Genomic DNA, 26,709 nt, shown 5'->3' with positions numbered 1-26,709 from the left:
CCAAAACACACAAGTCTCATCTCCTTATTAAACATAAAAAAATGTGAAACAATTCATAAAATATTAAGTGCATAATTAGGAGTAGAAATGGGTGCATCTTAATTTTTAATCATTTTTTTTTCTCGCGTACGTCGCATAAAATTTAAAAAATTATTTCAAATAATCTTAAATCCAAACATATTTATTATTTACCATCTCATGAATGGATGGTGTTCTCGGGGACGTGCCTGATTCAAAGAAGTCAATAGATTCAGGCCCAACACGTGGTTTTAGACACTGTACTAACAAACAAAGCACAATAACAGACGCCACCGCTTTTCTAAGTACGACTTCTTTCTTTGCATGCAAACTTCGTCGTTTTGCATCCAATTGCAAACTCATATGCATCACAAGGGTCTAGATAGGAGATTATTTTAAAATATTTTTGGAATAATTCATGTAATATATAATCATGTAATATATTTTGTGATATGTTATACGTGAAATATAAATAATTAAAAATAAATTTTCTATACAAATAAATTACCAGATAATAAAAATCATAAAACAATAAATGTGAAATATTTAAACAACTAGTACAATGACACGCCATAGTCATATCACTAGTAAGAAGGACAATGCAAACGGAGAAAAAAAAAACTATACTAAAACTATAGACATCTTTTAGTAACCCAAATAAATTTTATATTGTGCCAACGATGTCTTAGTCTAGTCACAAAATAATTCAAAGTTAGAATTTCGAAAGTTATAGATTAGGTATAAATCTCACTAAATGCTAGTTTAGTCTATGAATATCAATAAATTGTATACAAAAAAAAAGAAAAAAGTGTGTATACGTTGTCTAAAATGCAAGTGTTAAAAAATTCAAATGTACAAGGCAAACAACATTAACTAGTGAGCAGCTTGGTAGGTTGTAAGAGAAATAAAATTTGCATTAATTAAACTCTAAATTAGCTTTATGTTCACATTACGAGTTTTTATTGCATAGTTTGACGAATCATCATTATCATCATTTACTATAAGTTTGGCTAACGGGTGTCTTGCAGAAAATATCCTCATGTGCTAATTTTTTAAAATGAAAAAAATTTGATAAAGTATTTAGATGTAGGGTATAATAAATATGAATGCATATATTCACATAGTAAGTTAAATATATTTTAGGTGTAATAAAATGAATCCATCATTTATTAGTGCCGTTGGGACACCACTATAGGTACATTGGAAAAGTTTTATATTTTTCGTGAATTCATTTTTTAAATATTTTTTTACTTTATATACGTCAAATCGTTATAGTACATTTTTAAAAAATTCAAAAAAATAGTAATCCAAACAACGAAGAAACTCCTCTTTCCTTTTTTTTTCTTTCTAATTATCAGGTTCAAATTCATTGAACACCAGTAATTCCTAAATCATTTTTCTCGAGAATATGCAAATGATAAACACGTAGCTTATAATACTTCTTTTAGCACATCCTTATCCATAACAAACATGACAATGAGTTTGTTTGGATAGGAGTTTATTTGGACGTGAGTTTCTTTTGATGATTTATTTGAGATAATTACTGTTAGGATGATTTATTTGAGATAATTATTTAATACTTTTTGTAATGTGATGTATGTAAGATAAAAAGATAATTTTTTTTCAAGATAAAAAGATAATTAGAAAGATAAAAAAGTGATTGAAATTTGTGAAACAAATTATTTTATTTCAAATTTTCTTAATCCAAACACACCAAATGTAACCTGACATTTCTAAATCTCACTGGTCCGCCAAATTGGGTTAATATTAATTGCCATGTAATCTATTGAAACTCATACCACCACTGTAAATGTTTTCCTAATCAAACAATATGGCAGTTCTTGTTTGTTCTGTTGTCAGATTGGGAACGGGGGAAAACTGATTTTTCCTATTCAGCACAAATGACAAAACTAAAAATAATAAATATGTCACCGTCTGCTCTGACAACCGATTTTTACAGCAGTCCATAACACCATAACTAAGTGATAACCTTTTCTAACCAAAACAATCCCATATTTTTACTGTCAATAGCTCTGGTTATTCCTATTTTTGACTAAACGTGGGAATTTTTTTTTCTGTTAAAAAAAAAAGAAAGAAAAGAAAATATTCAGTTGTAATTCGGTCTCTCCATATCTACCCCTCGTTATCTTTCCCCACAAATCCTTAAAATCTGTAACTGCTAGCTAGTACTGAATACTCATAGAGCATTTCTCTATTTTTTTCTCTCTCTTCATATTGAGGGAACGATATAGAGGGAGAGAGATCTGGGGTCTGACTTCTTTTTCTCTTCTTTGTATCTCTCAAGTTTCTTGGTCTTGAAAGAGCCCTCTATTGTCAAACAAGGGGTCTCCTCGGAAATATCTGTCTCTCTCGGTTCCTTCTTCATTTTCGCTTCCATCTCTGGTAAGTAAACTCCTTACCTCGTCGATACAAGCCCGCATTTTTCTCCGTCCTATTGTCTTTGTCTATTTTTTCGAGTGTGGATTCTTTACTTCTTTTTGTCATTTCTGTTTCATGATCAATTATTTGATCCGTATTGATCTCAGTCCTAGAAGGTAGTCCTGTTTTGTTTTGATTGATTTTTGGTCTTTTTGGGTAGAAGTATATAGTAGTGGTTCTGTTTGGTGAATAGCTTATTTTTTTAGTTTAAAAATTTGATCTGTTGACTTGTGAAATAGAAAGAATTGGGGGAAAATGAAGTGGGATGGTTCTCTTTCGTGTATTCTTGGTGCTTCTGATTCAAAAATTTGATCTTATTAACGAACGAAGAGTAAGAGTAAGAATTTGAGAAAAAATTGAAATCTTTGGTCTTTGTTTCATGAATTGTATCCGTAGGTAATTTGCATGGCATCTCTATTGGTTGAGTAATTCAGTATTTGATACATCCCCGCCTGTATCGTTCAGTTTTATGTTTTTGATCTTTCGTTGATGGCTTTTTCTCGTTCATAAATTAGAAGTTTCCATGACCTTTGAAGCTTTCTTCTGTCGCTAAATTCGATCTTCCGCTATTGGTTGTGTGTTATTTAATCGATATCTTAGACTGATCTTACATGTTTTTGCTGTTTCAAATAGGTTGCATGGCTCATTTTTATTTATCTTTTCTGTATTTCGGGTCTCTGGTTCAAAGATCTATTCGATGGGGATTAGTAAAGTGAGAAATTTGGTATTCATAGCACTTTAATCCTCTTCTGTATTAAAGCTTCCACTAAGGTTAATAACTTGCGAGTCAACTGGTTCAAAGAATTTGGCACTTCCGTGCCTGTAATGGAAGGGTGTTTTGTATCGATAAAAATCTTTTGCAAGGAAGCTCGGGTTAAAACTTTTTCGATTTTGATTCATGTTGGTACTTTTAGATGATTGATTTTGACATGATACCTCCACTAAACAATTTGACTCTAATCCCTTGTTTGTCTGATACCTGTAAAATGTGAACATTCCTTTGGTAACTTATGTTCCCATTTTGTCAGGATTCGAGATTTTAACGCACTTTTGTGTGCTTACCTTCTGTTGAAATAATGGGCGTGGAAGTTGTGGAATCTAAGTTGCCCCATGTTTCTGGGGAAACTGCAGGTGAAGAAAACAGTTTGTTGAAGGAAAACGGGAAAATAAGCAACGTAATGGGGCTTAGCGAACCAATAACATTTGGATCCCATGGTATGGATGAACCGGTGAAAGGGGAAAAAAATAAAGCTGCTGAAGTCAACTTCCCCAAGGATGCAGTTGATGAATGGCCTGCACCTAAGCAGATACATTCTTTTTATTTTGTAAGGTATAGGTTACATGAAGATCAGAAACTCAAAGCCAAATTGGATCAGGCTGACACTGAGCTACAGAAGAAGAATCAAGCCCGATCCCAGCTCATTGAAAAACTGAGGAAACTGAAGGTTAGTGTTTTCTTTTGCATCCATCAATGAATTTGTCATGGTATTGTTATCTCTTTTGCATGCTTCTTATCTTTAAATGAAGATAAGATTCTAATCGAGTCTGTTCATCTTTTGCAGGCTGATCGAGCACAAAAGATTGCTTTCTTAAAGGATTTAAATAAAGAGAATAGGCAGTACAGGGAGTTGATAGATGAGAAGAAAAAGGAAAGGGAACCCTTGCAGCAGGCTTTGGGCCAGTTACATGGAGGCAGAGACAGGGGATCTGGTATATGTTCGTCTGAGGAAGAACTTAATCATCGCGTAAGCTTTGATGTTTTATATTTTTCAAGTGCAATATATATGCTACTTTTTCCGTATCCACCAACTTGTTTCCTTCTTTGTCTGCAATCCTTTGCTTTTCAACATTTTGGTGTTTTCGGAAACTTAACATGTCTTATACTTGAATCTTCAAACTTTAATTGTGAAAGAACAAGAAATCGTGTCCTTAACTTTTTGTTTTTCTTTTATGTCACAGATCAAAAGTTTGCAGTACCACATTCAACATGAAAGTATCACCCTTAATGAGGAGAAGCAAATCCTTCGGGAAATTAAACAGCTTGAAGGGACAAGGGAGAAGGTTATAGCTAATGCTGCTTTGAGGGCAAAAATTCAAGAGTCAATGGGTGAAAAGGAAGCCCTTGAAGACCAGATGAAAGTAACTTATACTTCTATTTTGCAGATTGCTTTATACAGCTCTTTACTAATATAGCATTTTACTTAGTTGTACTCATTACTGCAACTCTTTTATAGCTTATAAGAGTTGATATGGATGGAGTGCGAAAGGACCAGCAAGTGGTTTTGGCTAAGCGTAAACAACTTGAAGAAGAGAAGGAGGCTATTGAAAAGGAGATCAAGTCCTTGGAGGAGGAATTGACAGCTGTGACACAGAAAAGAGACAAAACTTTTGAAAATATTCAGGAATTAAGGAAACAACGTGAAGAAGGGGTATTGACATTTTCAAGTTAGATACTGTATTTCTCCCACATCATGCAATTTGCTAGTGAGAGCATATGATACACTTTTGCATCTAATTGCCTCTGTGTTTTACAACATTTTGGTTTTGCAAGGCTCTGATTTTGTGCTAATGTCTGCAATGGTGTAAGTATTTTGCACATTACTTGATAGTCTGTTGAAATTCCTATTATGTTTTTGAAAGTCTTAAAACAAACAGTGGTGTACATGCATTCTTGTTCAGAAAGTGCTTGTATTATGTACTAACAGGCTTAAAGTGAAGATGTAGACAAGATGCCAAATAGATTTACATGATTGAAAGTGTATCGTTACTGTAGGTTTCCAGTGATGACAAAATTTTATGATTACTTGTACAAGAAAGAACTTAGAGGTATTCTGTAATTCATGATGCCCAAAGATACCACTGCTCCCCTTTTTGCATCTTGCTGAGAATTGAGCTTTCTCATAAGCATGTGGGAAAATTTCAATTATTATTAGATTCTAATCTTCACATTAATGGAAAATGAGTTTCACGTGTTCTGATCATAGCTCGTGAATCTAAATGGTATTGCACCAGCCATCTGGCTTAACATCCAATCCAGCCTGAGGATCAGATCTGCCAATAAGCAGGGCATAGAAATAGCCACCAGAAGGCATGTTGAATAGGTTACACAGAGGAAAATATGCACTGTGACACCTGGTAGTGGTAGTCTTTTTCTGATGTCTTCTGATAGGTCTTATGTCATACCAAAAGAGAAAACATTCTTGAGAAATTTTAATTGCTTTTCCTCAATTTTCCTAATTTTTGTCCAGTTGGATGTCCACTGAAGTTGGTGGAGGTTTACTTCCCCGTTCCTGAAATTGCAGCTTAATTTTTTTTTGGAGTAAGAACCAATGTGTCAACAAAAGAGAAATAGATTATACCATAACCTAGTTGTTAATGTCTCACGAATTTAGTAAATGTGAATAACCTTTCATCCCTGATACACATTGAATTTTCCATTTTCTCATACTTTTGGAATTTTGTGATGATGTTGAAGTTTTAAATTTTCAGAACTCCGCCTTTTACCAAAATCGTTCTCTGTTGAACAAAGCTAGAGGCCTTGCAGAAAAGAAGGATGTTGAAGGCCTAAAGGAACTTTCAGAAACAGAGGTTGGTAGGAACTTGTGCTGTATATGTTCTAGAGTTGTTGTGGTTTAACCTTCCTGATTCTTTCATCTTTTTCTTGGTTAGGTTGATAAATTTATTTCCTCGTGGAGCGGAAGCAAGGGCTTCAGAGAAGATTATGAGAGGAGGATATTACCGTCTCTGGACGGTCGTCAATTGAGTAGGGATGGGCGGATGAGAAACCCTGATGAGAAGCCTCTAGTAGTCGTTGAGGTAGCACCTGCAGTTGTAACCGATGTAGTACCCAAGACAAATGTAAAACAGCCAAAAGAAGATACCAGTACTTCAAAACTTGATGCGACCCCTGTCCAGAAAGTTCAGAAGGAGAAGAGTACTAAGCAGCAGAAAGATGCGGGAGATGGAGAGGAATTTTTTATGCCTGAGAAGAAGCAAAACGATCCTCCTCCAAAGGTGAATGAAATTGATGAGTTGAAATTGAAGGAAGTGAAAAGAGAAGAGGAGATCGCAAAAGCTAAGCAGGCGATGGAAAGGAAGAAAAAGTTGTCAGAAAAAGCGGCTGCCAAAGCTGCAATCAAAGCACAAAAGGAAGCTGAGAAGAAAATTAAGGAAATTATTCTTCATTCATGATATTCTGTTGAAAATGATGAGTTGAATTTGATGTGTGTATATATATATATATATAAAATGTGGACTGATCCAAAATTGGCATTTATGTATTGCAGGAGCGTGAGAAGAGGGCAAAGAAAAAGGCCGGGGCTAACGTTGCTGCTACTCAGGAGACTGAGGAACAAACTGAAGCGCCTGCTGAGGTAGTTGAAGTGGAGAAGGGGGAGGAAACTGTTGAAACTCCGGCTCTGCCGAAAAGTAAAGACCGGAAGGAGAACGCTGTTAGACACAGAATTCGCCCCAGGGGTGCGGCGGATTCACTGCCAAAAGCTTTTCTCAGACGCAAAAAGGCGACGAACTACTGGTTGTGGGCTGCTCCGGCTGCTGCTCTAGCGCTGCTTCTGCTGATAGGAATTGGATATAACTATCTTCTCTAAATTTATCCGAGTCTTTCAGCGAAGGAAGGATTTTGTTCGGTTGATTGCGAGTGATTAGGCCTGTCTGTCTGTATTAAGTAGACATATATTATTATCCCTTTTTGTTATTATTAGTTCTTCATGTTTTTTCGTTCCTTTTGGCATCCTGATGGACGCAAAACTGATAATGGTGCTGCTAGATCCAGCCAGCCATCCATTTTGTAATGTTTATTTGAGTTTTAACAGTTGCTTTTAATTTTATCGGCTAAATTTCAGATTTTGACACCAAAAAAGAAACGGTAGATCCTCTTATAGCTTTTCTTTACTCAGTGAACGAGTTAGAGATGATGATGGCCGCATCCTAGTGGAAAAAAAAGAAAAGAAAGGAGAGTAGAGAAGATGGGAATCCATCAATCTTGTTTGAATTGTAGAACCAAAGGTAACTAACTATTACACGTTAATTATATTTTTATATGATAGGCTTTTAAAATTTTTATTAATTTTGGTATTATTATTTCTCTTAGTTTTCGCCACTTAAGTTATAATTAGATGTTACCCCTCCTATCCTTTCCTTTCCCTTCCAGCCTCACAAACCAACCCAGTTATTAGTCCAAACAAACATAAAAAATTTTATCCTTCGTTTCCTTTCCGTCCAACTCTCTCGAAACAAACAATGCGTAAATAACTTCTGAGAGAATAAAAGGGTCCGTTGTCGAGGTTTCGTTGATGTGGGCAGTACGCATACCGGCTATGGCTGCCACCAGCGTGGCTTCAGCTGCTCTGAGAAGAGCTCTTCACTCACTTGAATTCCTTCCTCCTCGTGCCATTGGCTTCAAAGACAAGTTCTACTACTCCAGGCCTCTTCTTTTTGCAACTCCTCTCCATTCATCGTCAGGTCCGTCAATTTTATCTTTCTCCTACCTTTCTTTTCCCTTGTGGATGGCATAAATTTGTTTTTTTTTTTGCTTTACGGTTTATCTTGTCCGATTTTTCAAATTTCATGACCCGATTGGCTGAATCGTACGAAACAGCTTCAATTGTGGAGCACTTGATTAGCTTCTCTGTATAGTATTATTTAAAAGGAGGACTGAGGAGTGATGGTTAACTTCAGTGTTATGCCTTTTAATGGTAAATGCAACAAATGAGCCTTATTATTATTATTTTTTATCAACTTTGTAGCCGGAAAGGTTGAATCCTCAGGGTCGGTCTTGCTATATGCGGGAGTTTCTAAGATAAAACACTGCTATTATGTTTTCTTGAAATGAACTTTTTCTTTTCATGGTATTTGTTCGGGTGTTTAGAATAGCTGGTGGAATAAGAAATAAGAAATTTTTTGGCTTTGGGAGTCTTGTTTTGTGGAAAGTAGGGTGATTAAACTTGTTCTGAGAATCTAGTGCGTATGGCTACTTGGAATTCATACACGGTTGTTACTCAAATACTAAATGTTACATAATCTAGCAACTCTTAGTTGGTAGAGTGTGTCCCTTTAGTAAATGCACTCTGCCAATTTTAGTCTTGAGCAATCTGATCGCTGGAAAGAGATTGTTCCTTTGATGGAAAGGGCTATATGCATCTTGTATGAATGACCCAAGTTCTTTAAGTGGCTTCCTAATGTTCATTGCTTGGAGACATCTATTTCTCTACTTGCTGTCTCAATGGGGTGATTCATTTTTTATGCTAAAAATGCTACTATCATGGCTGATGACTTGTACAGTTCTTCATGCTCTTGCAACGCAGCTTTGGGTCTATGCCAGCTATCACAGGCTATAAAGAGTGATACAGATTTTTTACTGAAAGGAGTGGGAGACAAGGACACAAATGAAGATGTCAAGCGTGTGCTTGAAATGGTACATACTCATTTAAAGTTTGCAAACGTTGATTTACCCAGTTTCCTTGCTGTGTCTTTTTTGTTTCTTTCTATTTATCTCCAAACACCTTGTTCCCCAGTAGTTGGCAAAGCACATAGACTTTTCTAGATTTGACTAGATAATTTTGTAAGAGTTCTACTTATGGAATCAGTTTGTATTTATCCATCATCCTCATGGATGTATTAGGCAAAACGAGCAGCAACTAGGTGCGAAATTCTACATACTGGCTTTCTTACACCACCTGTACTGAAGGAGTCAATCCAAGCTTTGAAAGATTTGGTTGACATTAAAACAGTTGCTCAAGGAGGATATCCAGAGGTTTGATACAAAGGATTTGTCGCCATATGTCAAGTATTTTCTCTCAAATTATTTATGATTTTTATGTTTTTATTCCTGTCAATTATGCTAGGCTGAACGCTGCCGACTCTCAGTCGGACATCCAGAAGTTTTGACAAGTGATCCTGATATTGTTGCAGCTTTAAGGTATTCATGTGACCAGTCCTCCATTTTGTTGGCTGAGTTAGATCTAGAATTGTTAGTAAATTGTGAACTGGCTCCTGTTTCCAGTGTTTTAGGTAACTTTGGATTCCAGCCTTGCTCTCATGGTGACTTCCTTGGTGCAATCCTTGGTACAGGGATTACGAGAGATAAGCTGGGTGATATTATTTTGCAGGTAGGTTCTTCATTTAACTGCTGTTACACATTATGCTTCTTGAACTATAGGGAAAATTCATTTGAAAACCTTCCACCATTGAAATCTCTGTTTTGCAGCAGGGTTCTTCTCTTTCTTGTCCTTTACATATAAGCAAACCCCTCAATAGAAATTTCTTTATGATACAGTCTTACATCAGTTGAAGCAGTAAACTTCGTATATATCTGTAATGAGTCCTTATGTTTCTATCCCTCTAGATCTAATTTCACTGTTTATTTAAATTTTCTAAATCTGTTTAATATGTGATATATCGTCTAACAGTCTGAATATTTGACAGTGTCATTTGTGACGATGAACACACAAGTTATAGGATGTATTAACTGAATTTGATTTGTAGACAGTATACTTGGCATTTTTTTTTTCTATCTAATTTCTATAGAATTTGTACATGGTCAAATTCAGTTACTGTTCACTTCAGATTTGAATAATTTTATCACTTCCTAGCTTGATCACATAATTATTACATTTTGATTTTTTTAAATTTTTTTCTTTCTGAAATTTAGGGAGAGAAGGGGGCTTACATTCTTGTGGTTCCAGAGCTTGCTGACTACCTCACATCATCCTTGGACAAGGTAGGCCTGTCCTATAGATTGCTTCCTAGCTATACATTCTCTGCCAATTGTGTTTCAATTAAAAAAAAAAAAAGTCAATTAACTCACTGCACTTTATCTTTGCTTATGGTTTGATAAATTAGATCATCTTGGCATATAATAGTTTCAATTATTCTAGAGTGCATCAAATCCTAAAAATTTTGTTGAGCTGCAGGTATAGTTTTATATAGAAAACCTGAAAGGTTTAAAAGGCACAAATTGTTCTATATATATTTTACAGTCTTGAATGTTTGAGAGTAAAAAGATGATTGTCTAATCATTGCATGGTATAATTGGTAAACATCTAGTGTCTAAATTCCAGAGGAGTTAAGAAACTGAAGTAAATAATCAGCATTTTAATAATTTCTATTATCATTTGCAGGTTGGAAATGTTTCAGTCACCTGTAAAAAGATACCATTGCTGGCTATTGAATATGAACTGCCCAGGTTCAAGCTGTTCCATATGTGATTTTTGTTTTAATTATTGAATGAAAAGTTTTTGTTTGGCTCCGTCTGTAGACTAAAATCCATTTTTCCTTATTATAGAACCAAGGCTTTTAAAACTGTAGAATCATCGCTCAGGCTTGATGCCATTTCTAGTGCTGGGTACAAAATTTCACGAACAAAAATGGCTGCTTTAATCAGGTATGGAATAACAGAAACACTACAGTTCTTCTTCATTTTTTTTTTTTCATGTTCTGTTACCCTGTAAGATGTAGCAACAAAGATATGATGGTGAGCATCTGGTTATTGAAGATGTCTTTTATGGCTTTTGTTGGCCTCAACTTTTAGAACAGTCTCTTAAAACTCAGTTGTACTATTAGCTAGCACAACGAACTAAAAAACTTAATCTTAATTTACAGTAATGGAGATGTTCGTGTGAATTGGACCGGTGTGTTGAAAAGCAATACTAATGTTAAGACCGGAGACATCATCTCAGTCAGCGGAAGAGGAAGATTGAAGGTGAGATTGTGTGTCAAAACTATTTTTGAATGGTCGTCGTTTATAAACTTAGAATACTAAAAAATCATCTCAAATATTTGTGAAGTGTGAATTGAGTACTGTCCTGTCACCTTCTGTTAACCATCAAATGTTCTTTTTATCATCAGATAGGAGAAATAAACTCAACAAAAAAAGGTAAGTTCGTGGTTGAACTGATTCGATATATGTGAGCAGCAAAAGTCAAAGTATCTTGATTCGGATTGATCACTAGATGCTGCTCTATTATTATCTTCAGCGTCGAACTTATTTCAGATCCAGCTATAAAAAAACTCTAAGCCGTATTACACTGGTGCGGTTGCTATCCGAGAACAATTAGCAGATCTAGATTTGCGAATTATTCTAGAAAATTCGTTAGTAGAATGGAAAGAATTGGGGGAAGAGGGTGAGTTTATATCTCCAATTCATTCAGCTATAAAAATGACAAAGCTTTACAATGTACTTTTCCATGAACTTTTGACTCGCAAGCGTTATGGTATTTTTTCTCATAGACGGACATCGTGTAGTGTACAAATTTCATAACAACAGAGAAAAAAAAAAGGTCATATATGGCCGTTCTTGTATGATTTGTTTGCTTTTCTTAGCAGAAAATGTGAATGCAACACTTTGTGCTTCAATCATTTTTGCCTGTGGAGAAAATGTCGAGAAGCTATAGTTTTAGATCTACCCGTTCATGTTGCCAAGTTGTAAACCTTAGATAACTCTCCTTCATGCAAATGGTCTTATTATTAGTATTTTTTTTTTCCAAAAGAGCACATTCGTGCAGTTGAAATGTCTGGATACTGTGGATTTGGGGAAAAGAGGAAAGTCATATGGCGTAGCCAAATGGCAATAAATGTTGAATGAAAAGATTGTTAAACCCCCCATATCGACTCAGGGCTTGTACAGCTTGTTGATATACCTTGTGTGGAATAAAATGTTTCTGCCAAAATGAATTACTTGGAGAGGAAAAGGAAAAGGAATATAATTCGAGGTGGTGGGGGTGGGTGGGTCAATAAACTAAGAAGAGGAAGGGGTGCCAAATCAAGATCTTGGGATTTTTTTTTTTATCGAGACGATAACTGTTGTATAACTTATTCTATCCTACACTGGAGGGGAGGTACACAAATCTTACTAGACTAAAGGAATGTTTTGGCACCACCATTAGATTTTTTTCGCTGTAGGTGGGATTTGAACCCTCACCTATAGCCTAAAGAGGGACTTCAGTCCCACTTGGTGGCCATTGAGCCAAGATCTGTGGTTAAGATCTTGGGATTGATTTGGTCCAAGAAACATTAGAGCTGCACCAATATCGTTACCGAAGAAAGAAATGCCCAATTTGCTTGAGCAATCAAGTTGGATATAACTCCTGGTTAAGTCAGCTGGAGAAGTAACATTTTGAGTAACCAAATGATCAAAATACCGTAACATACATCCATAAAACAGAAAAGAAGTCTCTCGAGGAAAATGATCGTAAAAGTGAAATGAAATGCCCGACCATGGAACCTCATTATCGTTGCTCTTTTCATCCTCTCCTTCAGTTATCATCATGTACTCAAATCTGAAGTGAGGTAGAAGAAACAAACAAATGCAACGGGAATAAACAAAAGTAGAAAAAGAAAAATTAAAACCCCCATTATTCAACCACTATGTATGCAAGTATAAGAGTATTACATACAAAAAATCATCAAAATTCCAGCATCTGCAAAAATCTACCGACTGTATGACCGTTCATGAACTGGTCGTTCATGCCATCTTAATGCAATAGAGAAAAGCTGAAGAGATCCATGTCTTACTCTCCAGTCCAATATGGTCGATCCCTTTAAGGTAACAAGTCCCCTTCCAAGGGAAAAGACTCCAAATTCTTCCCCAAATCATTTCGTGCATGCACGCACATGCATTATTGGGGTGTGAATGCGTGATTAAGCGTAGCCACAGTATCCATGGCCACATTTTAGGCCCTTTTTGCACCTTCCACCACACTTGCCGCAGTTGTAACGGTCGTACATGACATTAATGCATCTTCCACCACAGCACTTCTCGTTTAACTTGCACTTGCTCCCACATCGGCCGCAGTTGTTTGCGTCTCCGAGCACATTCCTGCAATGATTTTTGCAGCAGTAGAGAAGACTTGTTCCTCCGTTTGCCCACACACCATTGCATTTGTTCTTCTTTTGAGAGTTGCAACTTGAGCCTTTCTTGACGCTGGCCAAGAACCGGCTTCTCAAATGAGTGTGTGCAAATGGTGCGTCTAGGATGTACTCTTCCTGATCATCGTCATCTTCCAGAATGGTGGCTGAGGAGGAAGAAACCGACGTTTGAGAGTGCAATAAGGCGAGGGATAGAGAGAGAACGGTGAGGAGCTTGAGTAACTTGGTGGCCATTGATCTTCTTGGCAGCTCAAGCAAGGGATGTTCATGTACAAGCTTGCAAACTAAGGCAAGAAGACATTGGAATTTAAATCGGGGATTTTTTGTCATTTGCGATTAAAGAAATCCATTTCTTTATAAGAGAATTAATTACATGGCATGTGTGATTAGAAGAAAAATTCCTAGTAATTACTACGAGGTTCTGTGAAGCTCTAGATTCCCGCCTGGTTTACTCGTTTTAGTAGTAAGAAATCAGGAGCTTATTGGTTTTGACCTTTAGAGGAGAGTTTGAATATATTTGAAGTTGGAATTCAATTAATTATGTGACCCACGAATACCAACTGATTACAATTAAACTAATGAAATTCTATGATGCAGGGAAAGAAAAATAAATGCATTTTCAGTTTGGAACTGAAAAAGTTTCCATCTCCAACAATATCATTATTGAGTAATATATGCACGCTTTGTTTTTGAAACATGGCTGTTTTTGGGGGTATTCTTGAAAAATTTTATTGTATTAGTATATATGAAAATTTTTTACTATAAATATTTTTTTGAAATATTAGATATATTGTATGGATTAAATATTTTTTGAGTTATTTTTATTTGTGTATTACTGTAACATTGTATTTGAAAAACTTAGTTTTTAAAAAAATGGCCAATCCAAACGAACTGATTGTCTCTGAATTTTTGAATCTACATAATCCTTTTTGCCGTTAAATTTCTTGTAAGAGAGCAATTTTAAAAAAGAACATTATTATTGGTCTATCCTAACTTCGTAACAAGTTGAAAATACACAACAGATTTTTTTTTCTTCTTTAATCATAGAAAATCAGACTTACAATGTAGTGATTATAAGCAAATGTTATAGAGGGAATCATATAATTTTGGCTACTCGTATTCATGAATAATTTTATAAATATTTCGATAAACGACTTGTAATTTTAATAGCATGTCATGATTCGTGATGGTGATTGGAATCGAATTCATTTAAACATATATATATATACACATGCGCGCAAGAATTTCAAATTTCTTGAATTTTAGTGTGACAATACTAATGAATAGTGGTGGGCAATTTTTATTTTGCCTAGTTGGTGCCGGATGATCATTAGGCCACCGGAGAGATTATTGGCTACGCTTTGACCTATTAGAAGATGAAAAGTCCGACACGCGGAAGAGCGGTGGATCCCCACAACCCGGCGGGCAATACGGGGAAGTAGCGATTGGTCTTAGTGTTCAATGCCAGATCCTAGCCGTCAGGGGCAGCGGCTACGTGTAACTATTTGGGTTTTTGAAAAAATTAATCGTTTGTCAGACCTTTTTTTTTTTTTTTTTTTGTCTTGATTAATCAGTGAGTTTTCTTCCATATCAACTGAACTAAGCCATGGTTTGGTCTGGAGATCACATGGTTGACTTCGGCTAGATCACATGCCACAATACCATAGGTGCAGATAGTGGCAAACCCAAGGAAATGTTTATTCTTTAACCTTTTTTATTTTGTTTGATACTTGAAAGAAATAAAGAATGTAAAAAAGAAAAAGTCTAATTGTTGAACTTCGTCCCTTTTCTTTTCTGATTATTCAGTAAAATTCTACTTTTAACCTATATATATATATATATATATATATATACACATTCTAGAGAAAATTCTGTATTTTTGTTAGACTTTCGTCTTAACTTTCATTTTTCATGAAGTTTCGATAATTATAAAACGAATCTAAATAAGGAAGGAGAATCTTTTGTCTCATGATCATTGTTTTGATTTTAAAGTTTTCTGAATACTTTATCGAACATATATCAATATGAAACTAGAAATTTACATAATAGATGTCAAACAAGATCGTATACAGGCACTTGATCTCAAAAGATGGTGAAATTGTTACTGGAATCTAGTAGGTCATTTACTTCTGATTCTCTGAAGGAACAACATGATCATGAGCAGAAAAAAGGAAAAAAAAGAAAAAGAAAAGGCATGCTAGACAATTTTGTACTTACTAACAAAATTTGGTAACTTTGTTGTTGTGAATAATGATATTTCGATACGAGACTTAGTGCTGATTAAGCTGCACATGTTTTCAAATACCTGTAACCAGCTGCAAGCTTCCAGCCCCTGCCAGTAACAAGTTAGTTGTACATTTTCTTATTTAGCAGTAACACTTTGGTCTCCAGGCTTCTCGACCAGTTACCAATTGGCTGGACGTGGAAGTTTGGTGGGTCCCCTTAGATTGCTTAGGCCGGTCTTTCCGTTAACTCTCTGAGTATTTCTAATCTAATTATCTGCCTATCTTTGAAAAAAAGTAACACTTTGGATTAAAAACATTTTTTTGGAAGGAATGAATTTGGGGTGGATCCTGAAGTGACTTTGGTGGTGCATGTGCTAGCTGAATCCCACCGACGTCCCTCATCTCATGAGTCATGATGCCACCCCAAACTCTAGTCTAACCCCTCACGCTTGGAAACCATAACAAAAATATTAATAATTGGAAGAGAAAGAGCTAACACACACACACACACATTCTCTTATAAATATATATATATATATATATATAAAAGAAGTCAACACGAGAAACAAATAAAAAGAAGGGAAGGGACCCCCCCCCCCCAACAAAAGAAAAAAACAAAATATAGAAACTTGACCATGACTTTGGAGGTCAATAAATATGTTGAAGAGCTCGTTCAATGAACCTAATATACCACTACAAGTTGGTTGGTTTTATTAGAAAAATAGGAAAGGATTGTGGTGATAAGTGGTCAAGCTTTACAACTTGCTACCAAGTCTCTATGATATTATTAAGTAGTACATTGTTCTACACCTCTAATAATCTCTTGCCCGAATGATCAAACAAATTTTTTTCCTTTTTCTTTTTTTTTTTAAAAAAAAAGGAGGAGGGACAAATTTAAAGTCAAAAAATTTTAGTATCATGCTTTGAAGTTTCAATCTTTTGATCGATTTTCTCAGAGGAAACTAATCATTATTTATGAAAAGACTAAGATAGAGAAGGTTGTGAAAATGATTGGCTGGAAAGATCATTAGGCAAGACTTGTACATTTTATGTCATATGCATCACACCTCATGTGGATTAGGTTTGTGGGCTTTCACGGGGATTAGGTTTGTCCAAATATCAAAAGTCCTTTAGGCTTGAAAAAAAAATAAAAAAAAAATCACACGTCATGTGAGATGTGCTCATAATTGAAGGGAAAACGACTGCTAATCATGCACATTACTTCGTTGGTTAGTGGTTTTTTCATATTCGGTGGAGATTAGATCATGCACATAATTAACGTAATCCACTAATTAGAAGTGTCAATGCATCGTTAAACTAACAATTATCTTATTCTACCTTTGCTTGTATCAGCTCAATGGGCTTACTCTATATGTAATGTTTTTTGCTTTCAGAAAAATAATTATAAATTCAAATAGAACAAAAACAAAAAGGAAAAGGAAAAAAAGAGGACCACTCAAACTTTGTGGGTGGTTGGTTGGGCCCTAAAACTGGGTAGTTAACCTAACCTTGTCCACAAGGGTGTTGAGGATTTACTAACCACTTCAGGGCGGAATCCAGAAGCTGAGCAGAAGGCCCAAGGTTCTGGTGTCTTGGGGGGGCAGAACTAGTCCAGCCCATTAATCTTAGAATCTAAAATGTACTGAGAATTCAAATTCAAATCCTTCAAACCCCCGCCCCATTTCACTGTCGAGACTGAGAAACCCATCCACCCTCTCCAATGGCGAACACCACCAATACATCAACCTTTCTAACCTCCCCAACCCCAACCAAAACCCCTACAGCCGAAAAGCCTACTGTTACCTCCTCCGTATCCAAAAGGCAGCACCACCAACTATCCGACCGCAGCACCACCCGATCGTCGGACTTCAAGACCCGGTTCGAGGCCTACAATAGGCTCCAGTCCGCCGCCGTTGCCTTCGGCGAGAAACTCCCGATCCCCGAAATTGTTGCCCTAGGCGGTCAGTCAGACGGGAAAAGCTCTCTGCTTGAAGCACTCCTCGGGTTCCGGTTCAATGTCCGGGAAGTGGAGATGGGGACCCGGCGCCCCCTCATTCTCCAAATGGTCCATGATCCGACAGCTTTGGAGCCCCGTTGCCGCTTTCAGGTTATTGGATCAATCGAATAAGCATAGTACAGTACAAGCTTCTTTCTTATAATAGTTTATGACCGTTGTGGGTTTTATCTTTTAAAATTGGTAGGAAAAGTCGAAATTTTTAAAAACATAAAAATAAAAGAGTTAAACTTTGCATAGGAACTCTTGATTTAAGTTTGATACATGCCAAATTTGTTGTATGGGCTGCAAAACAACTGATAATTTGGAAGCAATTATGACAGTGCTTGATTTAAGTTTGATACATGCCAAATTTGTTCTATGGGCTGCAAAACAACTGATAATTTGGAAGCAATTATGACAGTGCTTTTTACATATTTGGGAAATTTTGCTTGAGACTTCAGAGATATTTAAAGAAGAAATTACTGTCCATGCATTTTCTGGATTTGTATTCTAGTGCTACTATTCCAATCCAACAAGAGATCAAAGCTCATATTTTTTCTTTAATTATAACGATGTCAATTATATTGGAATATAAGTAAAGGGAGAGCTGAATTATCATGGCTATAAATTTTAGGAGGAGGATTCAGAAGAATATGGAAATTCCTTAAGTTCAGCATCTGCCATAGCGGATACCATTAAGCTTCGTACAGAGGAACTTTTGAAGAAGAACAAAACTGCTGTTTCTTCTAAACCTATTGTGATGAGAGCAGAATATGCTCACTGTCCCAATCTCACCATCATCGACACCCCGGGCTTTGTTCTCAAGGTTAGTTATCTGGACACGCATGCATTCGTGAAACTAAAGGAACATTTCATGGTTTTGAGTATGTGAATTTTGGTTTTCTGCACTTCTCGGTTGTTGAATGAATTGGTTAACAGGCAAAAAAGGGTGAACCAGAAAGTACACCGGATGAGATTCTATCAATGGTGAAGGCACTAGCTAGTCCTCCTCATCGCATTCTTTTGTTCCTTCAACAGAGTAGTGTTGAATGGTGCTCTTCATTGTGGTTGGATGCTATTCGAGAAATTGATCCAACTTTTCGAAGGACTGTGATTGTTGTATCTAAATTTGATAACCGCCTAAAGGTACATAAGCTAACTGCTACAGGAGCTTGGTTATGTTTCCATCCTGAAGCTTTTTCTGTCTCCTGCAATCTTATGGTAAAATGTTTACAAAGAGTAGCAAACAGAAGCTAGCATTTGTTGTATACATTTAAGTACATGCTAAATGAGGAAAAATAGAAAAAGAAAAGGATCATGCTCAGAACTCTTTATATAGATGAGAAAAAGATGCAATATGCAGAATTGTGAACGGGTATGTCTCTATGCATGTTTGGGTATTCATACCAAAAGCTTACTCTGCTAATGAAAACATACATGATCACCTGTCTATGCTGTTAAGTGGAACCATTGCTTTATTTCTTTAACAGTTTAACAAAGTTTTGATTGTTTGCTGAAGCTGCTGAAATTTGCTCAAAGACTGAAGAAATGTGGAGCAATTTCTTACTAGAACTAGTTCTATACATTTTTTTGCTCTATAAGGACCAATATGACTTAAGTGCTGAATAGGAATATATTATACTACACAGGAACATCTTTTATTTGTGCTGGGAAACAGTACTAGTATTTTCTTTATTTGAACATGCAAACGGTTGATACTGTGAATGTCCTTTGTAATCCTTTCACAATAATCTTTTGGTAGATTATGAGCTTATCTCATAAATGAGCATTCTCGTATGGGATATGATTCATGTATAGTGAATATTAATCATCTAGGAGTTCAGTGACCGTTGGGAAGTTGATCGCTACCTGAGTGCAAGTGGTTACCTTGGGGAGAATACTCGACCATTTTTTGTGGCCTTGCCAAAAGAGAGGAGCTCAGTTTCAAATGATGAATTCCGCAGGCAAATATCACAGGTGGATTCAGAAATATTACGCTATCTACGTGATGGCGTTAAAGGGGGGTTCGATGAAGAGAAGTACCGGCCCCACATTGGTTTTGGTTGTCTCAGAGACTTTTTGGAATCTGAACTCCAAAAGAGATACAAAGAAGCTGCACCAGCTACACTGGCTTTGCTTGAACAACGCTGCAGTGAAGTCACAGCTGAATTAGCAAGAATGGATTCCAAAATACAAGCCACTTCTGATGTTGCCCATCTTCGGAGATCTGCCATGTTGCAGGCTGCTTCCATATGCGGCCATGTGGTATGCAATAAAGTTTTATTGTTTTTTAATGAACATTTCCGTTCAACTTTTCTTGTTTGTGTTATTTGAGGTTCGAGCCTCACCAAATGCTTTGAAGAGAAATTGAATTTTAGGATTGTGAGTTTACTTGGAGCATGGTATTTCATGCGCAATTGGTCACAGGGAGCACTTATTGATGGAGCAGCAGATCCTGACCCTGAGCTATGGGGTAAAACAACAGAGGAGGAACGTTCAGAGAGTAGCATTGGTTGTTGGCCTGGTGTTGTAGCTGATGTAAAGCCCCCCAATGCCACTTTACGCCTGTATGGAGGTGCTGCTTTTGAGAGGGTGGTGCATGAATTTCGATGTGCTACATATTCCATTGAATGCCCTTCTGTATCTAGGGAAAAGGTGACTGTTTGTCAACAGTAACTAAAACTCCAATGGGGAACAAGGTTTTGATTTTAAAATTTATGTAACAGGTAGCAAACATATTACTTGCTCATGCTGGTAGAGGTGGAAATAGAGGAGTTACAGAGGCAGCTGCAGAGATTGCACGTGCTGCTGCACGATCATGGCTAGCTCCTCTTCTTGACACAGCATGTGATCGGCTTGCTTTTGTTTTGAGCAAGCTTTTTGATCTCGCTATTGAGAGAAATCATCATCGTGACACTGAATGTAAGAGTTTTACATCTTTGACATTACATGTAAGAAGTTTAAAATTATGTTCTACTTCCTTTAGATTGTCCTTTCTTTCTTAGGGCGTATAGTTTGACTTGTCTGGTTTAGCGTCTGAGCTGGCTATCTCAGATTTCTTTGGTATAATCTGTAGATCAGTATGGAATTAATGCCTTAGAATTTATTCTGAGTAGCCACTTGCACAGTCAATGCAACAAATCACGATCCCTTTTTCTGTTAATTTCTCCTTACAGCATTGCTTAAGGAGGCCTTACCTAGTTTAGTGCAAAAATGTTGTAAATGCGCTAACAATTTGCTTCCTGTAAAGCCTAATTGAAGAGTTGATGTCTTACTAGCAAAATTTGCACACGGTTCATTACAAGTTGTCAGTGATAGTAAATTTCCCAGCACGCACAGCCTTTCTACCCATATTTGCTGTTTCACTTGAAAGGAATACCATGTAATAAAATCGTTGAAGTCTGAATTGAGGTTATGAATGCATATTTGTGCTGGAAAATTATGTTATCTGCGCCTGCTATTCAATAGTGTCTCTATTCTTAAACTGTAGTCTGCTGTTTTATATACTGGAAATGTGATAATAGAAATTAACGGCTTCATAATGATTTATATTATAATTGTTGGACTTCTAACTGCCATTTAATTCTGCAGATGGCGTGAAAGCTGGTGAAATGGATGGATATGTCGGTTTTCATGCTGCTTTGAGGCACTCATACAATCGTTTTGTACATGATCTTGCCAAACAGTGCAAGCAATTGGTTAGACACCATCTCGATTCAGTTACAAGCCCATACTCTCAAGTCTGCTATGAGAATGACTTCTTTGGGAATTCTAGATCAGGCATAAATTCAATCTGCCAATTTAACCAAGTTTCAGCGGGTTCTTTTTTCCTTGAGCTATCTGATGCCGCACCTTCATTGCGCAACTCACTTGCAAAGGATCAAGAAAACGTACCACCAGAAAAGAACGCACAGGAAACCCCACCAGGAAAAAGTGACGAAGCTAGAGAAGCTCTTCGAGAATGCCAGATGACTGTGCCCGAGACCCCATCACCTGACCAGCCATGTGAAGTTTTTGCAGTGAAAAAGGAGCTTGGAAACTGCATTGAGATTGGAGCAAGGAAACGCCATTCAAGAATAGCAGGCAACAACAGAAATTGTGACCAATTGAGAGGCCATAAGAATGATAGCCTTTTGTTTGGCAATGGAGATACAGTTTCAAAATCAGGCTCAGCCTATTCAGATATATGCTCATCTGCTGCACTGCATTTTGCTCGAATGCGAGAAGTTCTGGTAGAGCGTAGTGTGACATCAACTTTAAATTCGAGCTTCTTGACTCCCTGGTAAGTCATTAGCTGTTTCTCTGTAGTCAAATGAATCAATCTGTTGGTAAGTTACAAACACCTTTCAATCTAAACTCTGGTCCCTGGTTTACTCCGCGCCCACTCGATTGCACACACGCTTAAATCTTGCAATTGAAGTGACTAAATATGACTTTGCTAAAAATGCTGTTTATTTAACTAATCCGAAAAATTGAGACTTGGTACTTTTGCTCAAGAGCATGCTGTTCGTGCTTTTTATCTATCTATCTATAACCTCTGGGTTCCAGTTAGTGATGATTTTTGTTTTTTGCCATTTGCACAGTCGGGATAGGCTTGTGGTAGCACTTGGAGTAGAATTATTTGCGGTGAATGATGACAAGTTTATGGACATGTTTGTTGCTCCAGGAGCAATTGATGTACTTCAGAATGAAAGAGAATCTCTTCAGAAACGTCAGAAAATACTCCATTCTTGTTTGAATGAATTCAAAAGTGTGGCCAGAGCACTTTGACAGAAATGCCAAAATTGCATCATGGAGTTCGGTGTGGTTTTTGGTCAGTGTCGATTTTATATTATTGTTCTCTGAAACACCGAGTTTGTTTGGATAAGAATTTATTTGGATGATTTATTTGATCCAGTTACTGTAGTACTTTTTGTGATGTGATGTATGTGAGATAAAAAGGTGATTGGGAATTGTGTGTATGATGCAAGCAAAACAAAATCTGAAATAAATCTTGCAAATTTTGTCTTTCCAAACAGACTCACCATTATTTGAGTTGGAGATTTGCCATTGCTTATGGCGACTGACTGGCGGTTGTCCATAGAATAATCTTCTCTCTGCCGGAAGTGTCAAATGCTCAAGAAATTGCACTTCGGATGTGATAGGATGAATTGATGGACATAAGATTACAACAACTCGCAATCATAAGAGTAATAGCAGTACAAATAAAACAACTTGAACTAACCCACGAATAGAGTGAGTGAGAATAACACTTCAATATTAATCACTATAGAGCAACTTACATAAAGCGGAAGAGGAAACACATATTTGATGAGATTTGAACCCGAATGGGCCTTTAAGATTTCAATTTTGACCATTAGATCAATGCCTTACTGGGGATAAATAAAGTTAATTACTAGAAAACAATAAAATTAAAAATTTTAGAGGAAAAAGAAACAACTTTTGGATCAGAATATGTAAAATTACTCCATGGAGAGTGGAGTTTCGACTCTAGTCGTTAGGGGCATGTAGTCCAAACTCAGTTGGACCTTTGCTCACACAATTGTACAATTTATACAAATTAATATGTCTGCAGTTTTGGGGGAAAAAAAAAAATTAGGCACACATACTTTAGAGTGGCCCATACAAACTTTTTATTTTCTTGCTGTTTATCAAAATGTAAAGGGCAAAGAGAATAATAAGGGCCAAGTTTCCCAAGAAGTAACAAGTGAAGTTTTTTTTTTTTTTGGCCCCAAGTGAAGATATTAGTTTAATTCTGAGGTGAAAAATAAATTCTTCACAACCTCCCACCAACTATTAGAATAAAACAAAATTTCTTACTGATGATGATTAAAGTGGGTCAAGAATGATTGTGGTGACATCTGGTGTTGAGGGTTAATTAGCAATCTCCGAAGAAGATTGAAAAAAGCATTATGAAATAACAAAAGTGACAACCTTCCCTCTAGTTTTTGCGAGTGAGATAGTATAGGATGACAACATCCAAAAAAAAAAAAAAAAAAAAAATTCCCCAGCATATTTTTATTATGACAAAAAAAGAAAACAATAATATGTGAGAAAATAAACAAGAGTGCCAGCTACATCAGCATATGCCCTTTCCTGCGAACTAATCAAAATTCATGAACCTGGATGGATCCCTGGTAGTGGTACCCCAAGCCAAAACTGGTTCCCGACTGCCCTATCCCATATCAAATGTGAAATGTCCCATAAAAATACACTAAGAAGGGACCCTCTTCTGAAAAAAATATTGAATATGGTCAAAGATTACTCTGTCATTATCGTATTGAATTTCTTGTTTGTTGACTAGCTCAATTTTCTGGTAAAAGAGTTTGAAAAAGTAGTAGGATCGTTTGGTAGAAAGCTAAACTAGAACTAAATTGTTTTGGGTCTTATTGATGACCAAACCCTCTTATTCGTTTTTAAGGAGATGATCCAACGTAGAAAGATATATAATCCAGTAATCAAATTCAATTGTGTGAGTGGAGAGTGCTATAATATCATCAAGGTTGAGGGTTGACATAATTGCTGACTTCCTTTGAGGTTAACTCTTTATGGTTCTCTAGTTTCCAAAAAAAAAAACTCTTTATGCTTCTCTCGTTTTAGCCAGTTGTGTTCTTAAGGGCCTGGAGTTTAAGTCACAAGAGGATGGTGGTTAAAGAAAACCAGCCAAAAAAAAAAAGTTTTTCTATAAAATTTAAATTTTTTTTTATACATTCACAGTGTATATATTAAAATTCATTAACGTATATACCATACACTATCTATCTATACAGGATTTGGACCCTACCCCATTTAGCTGGGGATCATTGTTCCAACACCGGAATCTGACTTTGATATAAATGGGGTTAATCTATCAGAAATAGGATTAGAAGACCTAAGTTTGATAGGTCTTCTTATCCTCCTTTTGGTAAATTTTTTTTTTTTTGGGTTGCTGTCGTTGTTGTTGCTGTTCTTATGTTGCAAGAGAAAGTTAGATGCAAGTGCGCATCTGTCTAAGGCGTAATCTTTTGTTTGAAGAAATTTGAGATTAACTTAGGTACCTTCTTATTCTCATTTGTTAAACAAGAAAGAATACACTAACTTGTACATAATATACATTTGGTGTGGTACCAATATTGACAATAAAGTTTTAACCTAATTCGCGGTGCTTTTCTGTCATTAATTATCACTGTCTTTTTTCTTCTTCTTCTTCTTCTTCTTCTTTTTTTTGGTCGAAAACGTTAACAAAATCATTATCAGAGTCACTACTCGATGGATACTGGCAATAATGGCATGCATAAGGGCAAATTCATTTAGCTTTATTATTATTTTTTTGAATCTAGGCACATTTTCTTTTTTATATGTGCTAATTGACAACATGTGCGTTACTCCTGCTGCTAACTTATATTAGGAGAATGCTTAAATAGATCAAGAGGGATAAAAAAGATAGAAACCCTTTTGGATTTAAGTAGGCCTGTCAATCGGGCCTAATGAGCCGGGTTTTGATGAGCTCAAACTCAACTCATTTAATTTGAATCATTTTCGGGTTTCGGGCTATGAGTTTCGGGTTCATAAATGTGAAGCTCACACTCAGCTCACATAATATTCGGGTTGTGAGCCTTAATCGGGTTTAGCCCAAGCTCACTTATTACTCCTTAATTTTCTTAATATAATTACTATAACTATTAAGTTGTAAAACTAATTTAACATTTACAAGACTATAATAATATTAAAACTAAACATGAACAAATAATAGTTCTTAAAACGTATATAAACTAAAAAATTTTCAACAATATTTATATTTAATCCATTCAAAATGCATGAAAAATAGTAATAAAACATGCGATCATAAGCCAATACATCTTTAAAAGTTGAAACTTTTTTTATAATCTTGTGATTGAAATCCAAATATGCTTGATGATTTTTGTATTTGTAGACCAAAAAAAAATCAACCAATATTATGCCAATACAAAAATTTACTCAACCAATAAGAAAAATTAGAGATTTAGTTATGCATTACCAATATTGGCTCTCAAGAAAGCTCATGAAAGAGTTTTTAGATGTATTTTTGTGTTTTGTAATTTATGTATATATTTAGTATTTAGTAATAATATATTTGGATATATAATTATACATAATATCAAAATATAAATATTATATATATAGGTAATTAAAGGGTTGGGCCTATATCGGGTTTGAGCCTAATAAGGCCCAAACTCGGCTCACATTTAATTCGGACTTAATTTTTAGACTCAGTCTCAGACCGGCTCACTAAATGATCGGGCTCATTGGACTTTCTGTCGGGCCGAACGAGCCGAGCTCGGGCTGACCCAGCCCCATTGACAGTCCTAGATTTAAGTGCAGGTGCAATAGTTTGAACCTCTGACTTGTAATTAAAGAACTGCATCTCAGGCGTTGCCCGATGATGAGCGCACCGCACCTACAAAAAAAATCAACATAAATTGTTAAGCTAGTTTTTAATAGTTTGTCATGATTCTGAGATTACATGGAATTTCAAGTACGTGTTTGGGTTTCATTCACGTTGTGAAATCGTAAATGCAATGCAACACCTCTTTGTATTATTCATAATGGTTATTTGGGAGCTGCATGTTTGTCTCAGTCAAACAGAAAAATGTTAATTCAACACAAACGAAAAGATCACAGAATGTCATCGCATCCTTAAATGCTCGACGAAAAGTTGTTGCAATGATTAATGACGTCAGAAGGATAATAAGTATTGTTTATACGCGTGCGACCAAAAGAAACACTTTAAACCTTGTTTGAAGCCACTGTTCTCCCTTCATGCATGTAGTAGCCACTCTTCAAGCTAGTGTCTGTTATTTTGGCCAAATTAATCTTTTTGGTTTTGGTACTTATATATTTTTTTCCCAACACCAAGCGTATTCCAACTTTGCCAGATTAATCTCCATGCGTCTGTACACCAGTCCCTCAAGGATACACAAGCGGTAAAGAGGTGACTTGAACACACGATCTCGAAATCTAACTAGACTACCCTGAAATCATCCGAACCAACCTCAAGGGGCTCGGATGATTTTGCTACTTATATTAAATGGTTTGAATTATTATCCTCCACATTCAACGTCACGAAGATTTTTGGTATCGTAATGTCTGAAGATTTCCCAACAGCCATAGGCATCCTTGACGGTTAGA

General features: G+C 36.2%; 3 protein-coding genes across 4 annotated transcripts; all 3 read left to right on the top strand.

Annotated features, from left to right (window-relative positions):
- The first annotated feature begins 2,175 nt into the window (after window positions 1–2,175).
- On the top strand, window positions 2,176–7,313 carry LOC113743362 (proton pump-interactor 1). 2 transcript variants are annotated; one of them, XM_072049176.1, is made up of 8 exons: window positions 2,176–2,421; window positions 3,486–3,902; window positions 4,020–4,202; window positions 4,417–4,596; window positions 4,692–4,886; window positions 5,947–6,045; window positions 6,127–6,629; window positions 6,746–7,313. In XM_072049176.1, the coding sequence occupies exons 2-8, from the start codon at window positions 3,534–3,536 to the stop codon at window positions 7,062–7,064; spliced, it is 1,848 nt and encodes a 615-aa protein (XP_071905277.1). In that variant the 5' UTR covers window positions 2,176–2,421; window positions 3,486–3,533; the 3' UTR covers window positions 7,065–7,313. The 2 variants fall into 2 exon arrangements, with proteins under 2 accessions (XP_071905277.1, XP_071905279.1); XM_072049178.1 differs by having other exon boundaries at window positions 2,264–2,421; window positions 3,589–3,902.
- A 393-nt stretch (window positions 7,314–7,706) lies between these two features.
- On the top strand, window positions 7,707–11,775 carry LOC113743363 (uncharacterized). Its single transcript, XM_027271350.2, has 10 exons — window positions 7,707–7,938; window positions 8,781–8,890; window positions 9,098–9,229; window positions 9,321–9,394; window positions 9,479–9,584; window positions 10,127–10,195; window positions 10,596–10,660; window positions 10,760–10,858; window positions 11,077–11,176; window positions 11,323–11,775. The coding sequence occupies exons 1-10, from the start codon at window positions 7,770–7,772 to the stop codon at window positions 11,383–11,385; spliced, it is 987 nt and encodes a 328-aa protein (XP_027127151.1). The 5' UTR covers window positions 7,707–7,769; the 3' UTR covers window positions 11,386–11,775.
- Window positions 11,776–17,243: 5,468 nt separating this feature from the next.
- Window positions 17,244–22,577, top strand: LOC113743554 (dynamin-related protein 5A). Its single transcript, XM_027271609.2, has 8 exons — window positions 17,244–17,673; window positions 18,197–18,388; window positions 18,502–18,708; window positions 19,399–19,827; window positions 19,990–20,217; window positions 20,289–20,484; window positions 21,154–21,844; window positions 22,146–22,577. The coding sequence occupies exons 1-8, from the start codon at window positions 17,287–17,289 to the stop codon at window positions 22,330–22,332; spliced, it is 2,517 nt and encodes an 838-aa protein (XP_027127410.1). The 5' UTR covers window positions 17,244–17,286; the 3' UTR covers window positions 22,333–22,577.
- Window positions 22,578–26,709: the final 4,132 nt, after the last annotated feature.

Source organism: Coffea arabica, chromosome 5e (genome assembly GCF_036785885.1).
Source record: "Coffea arabica cultivar ET-39 chromosome 5e, Coffea Arabica ET-39 HiFi, whole genome shotgun sequence".
NCBI lineage: Eukaryota > Viridiplantae > Streptophyta > Magnoliopsida > Gentianales > Rubiaceae > Coffea > Coffea arabica.
Note: the sequence above shows the minus strand (reverse complement) of the source record. Positions and strands in the feature narration are given on the sequence as shown.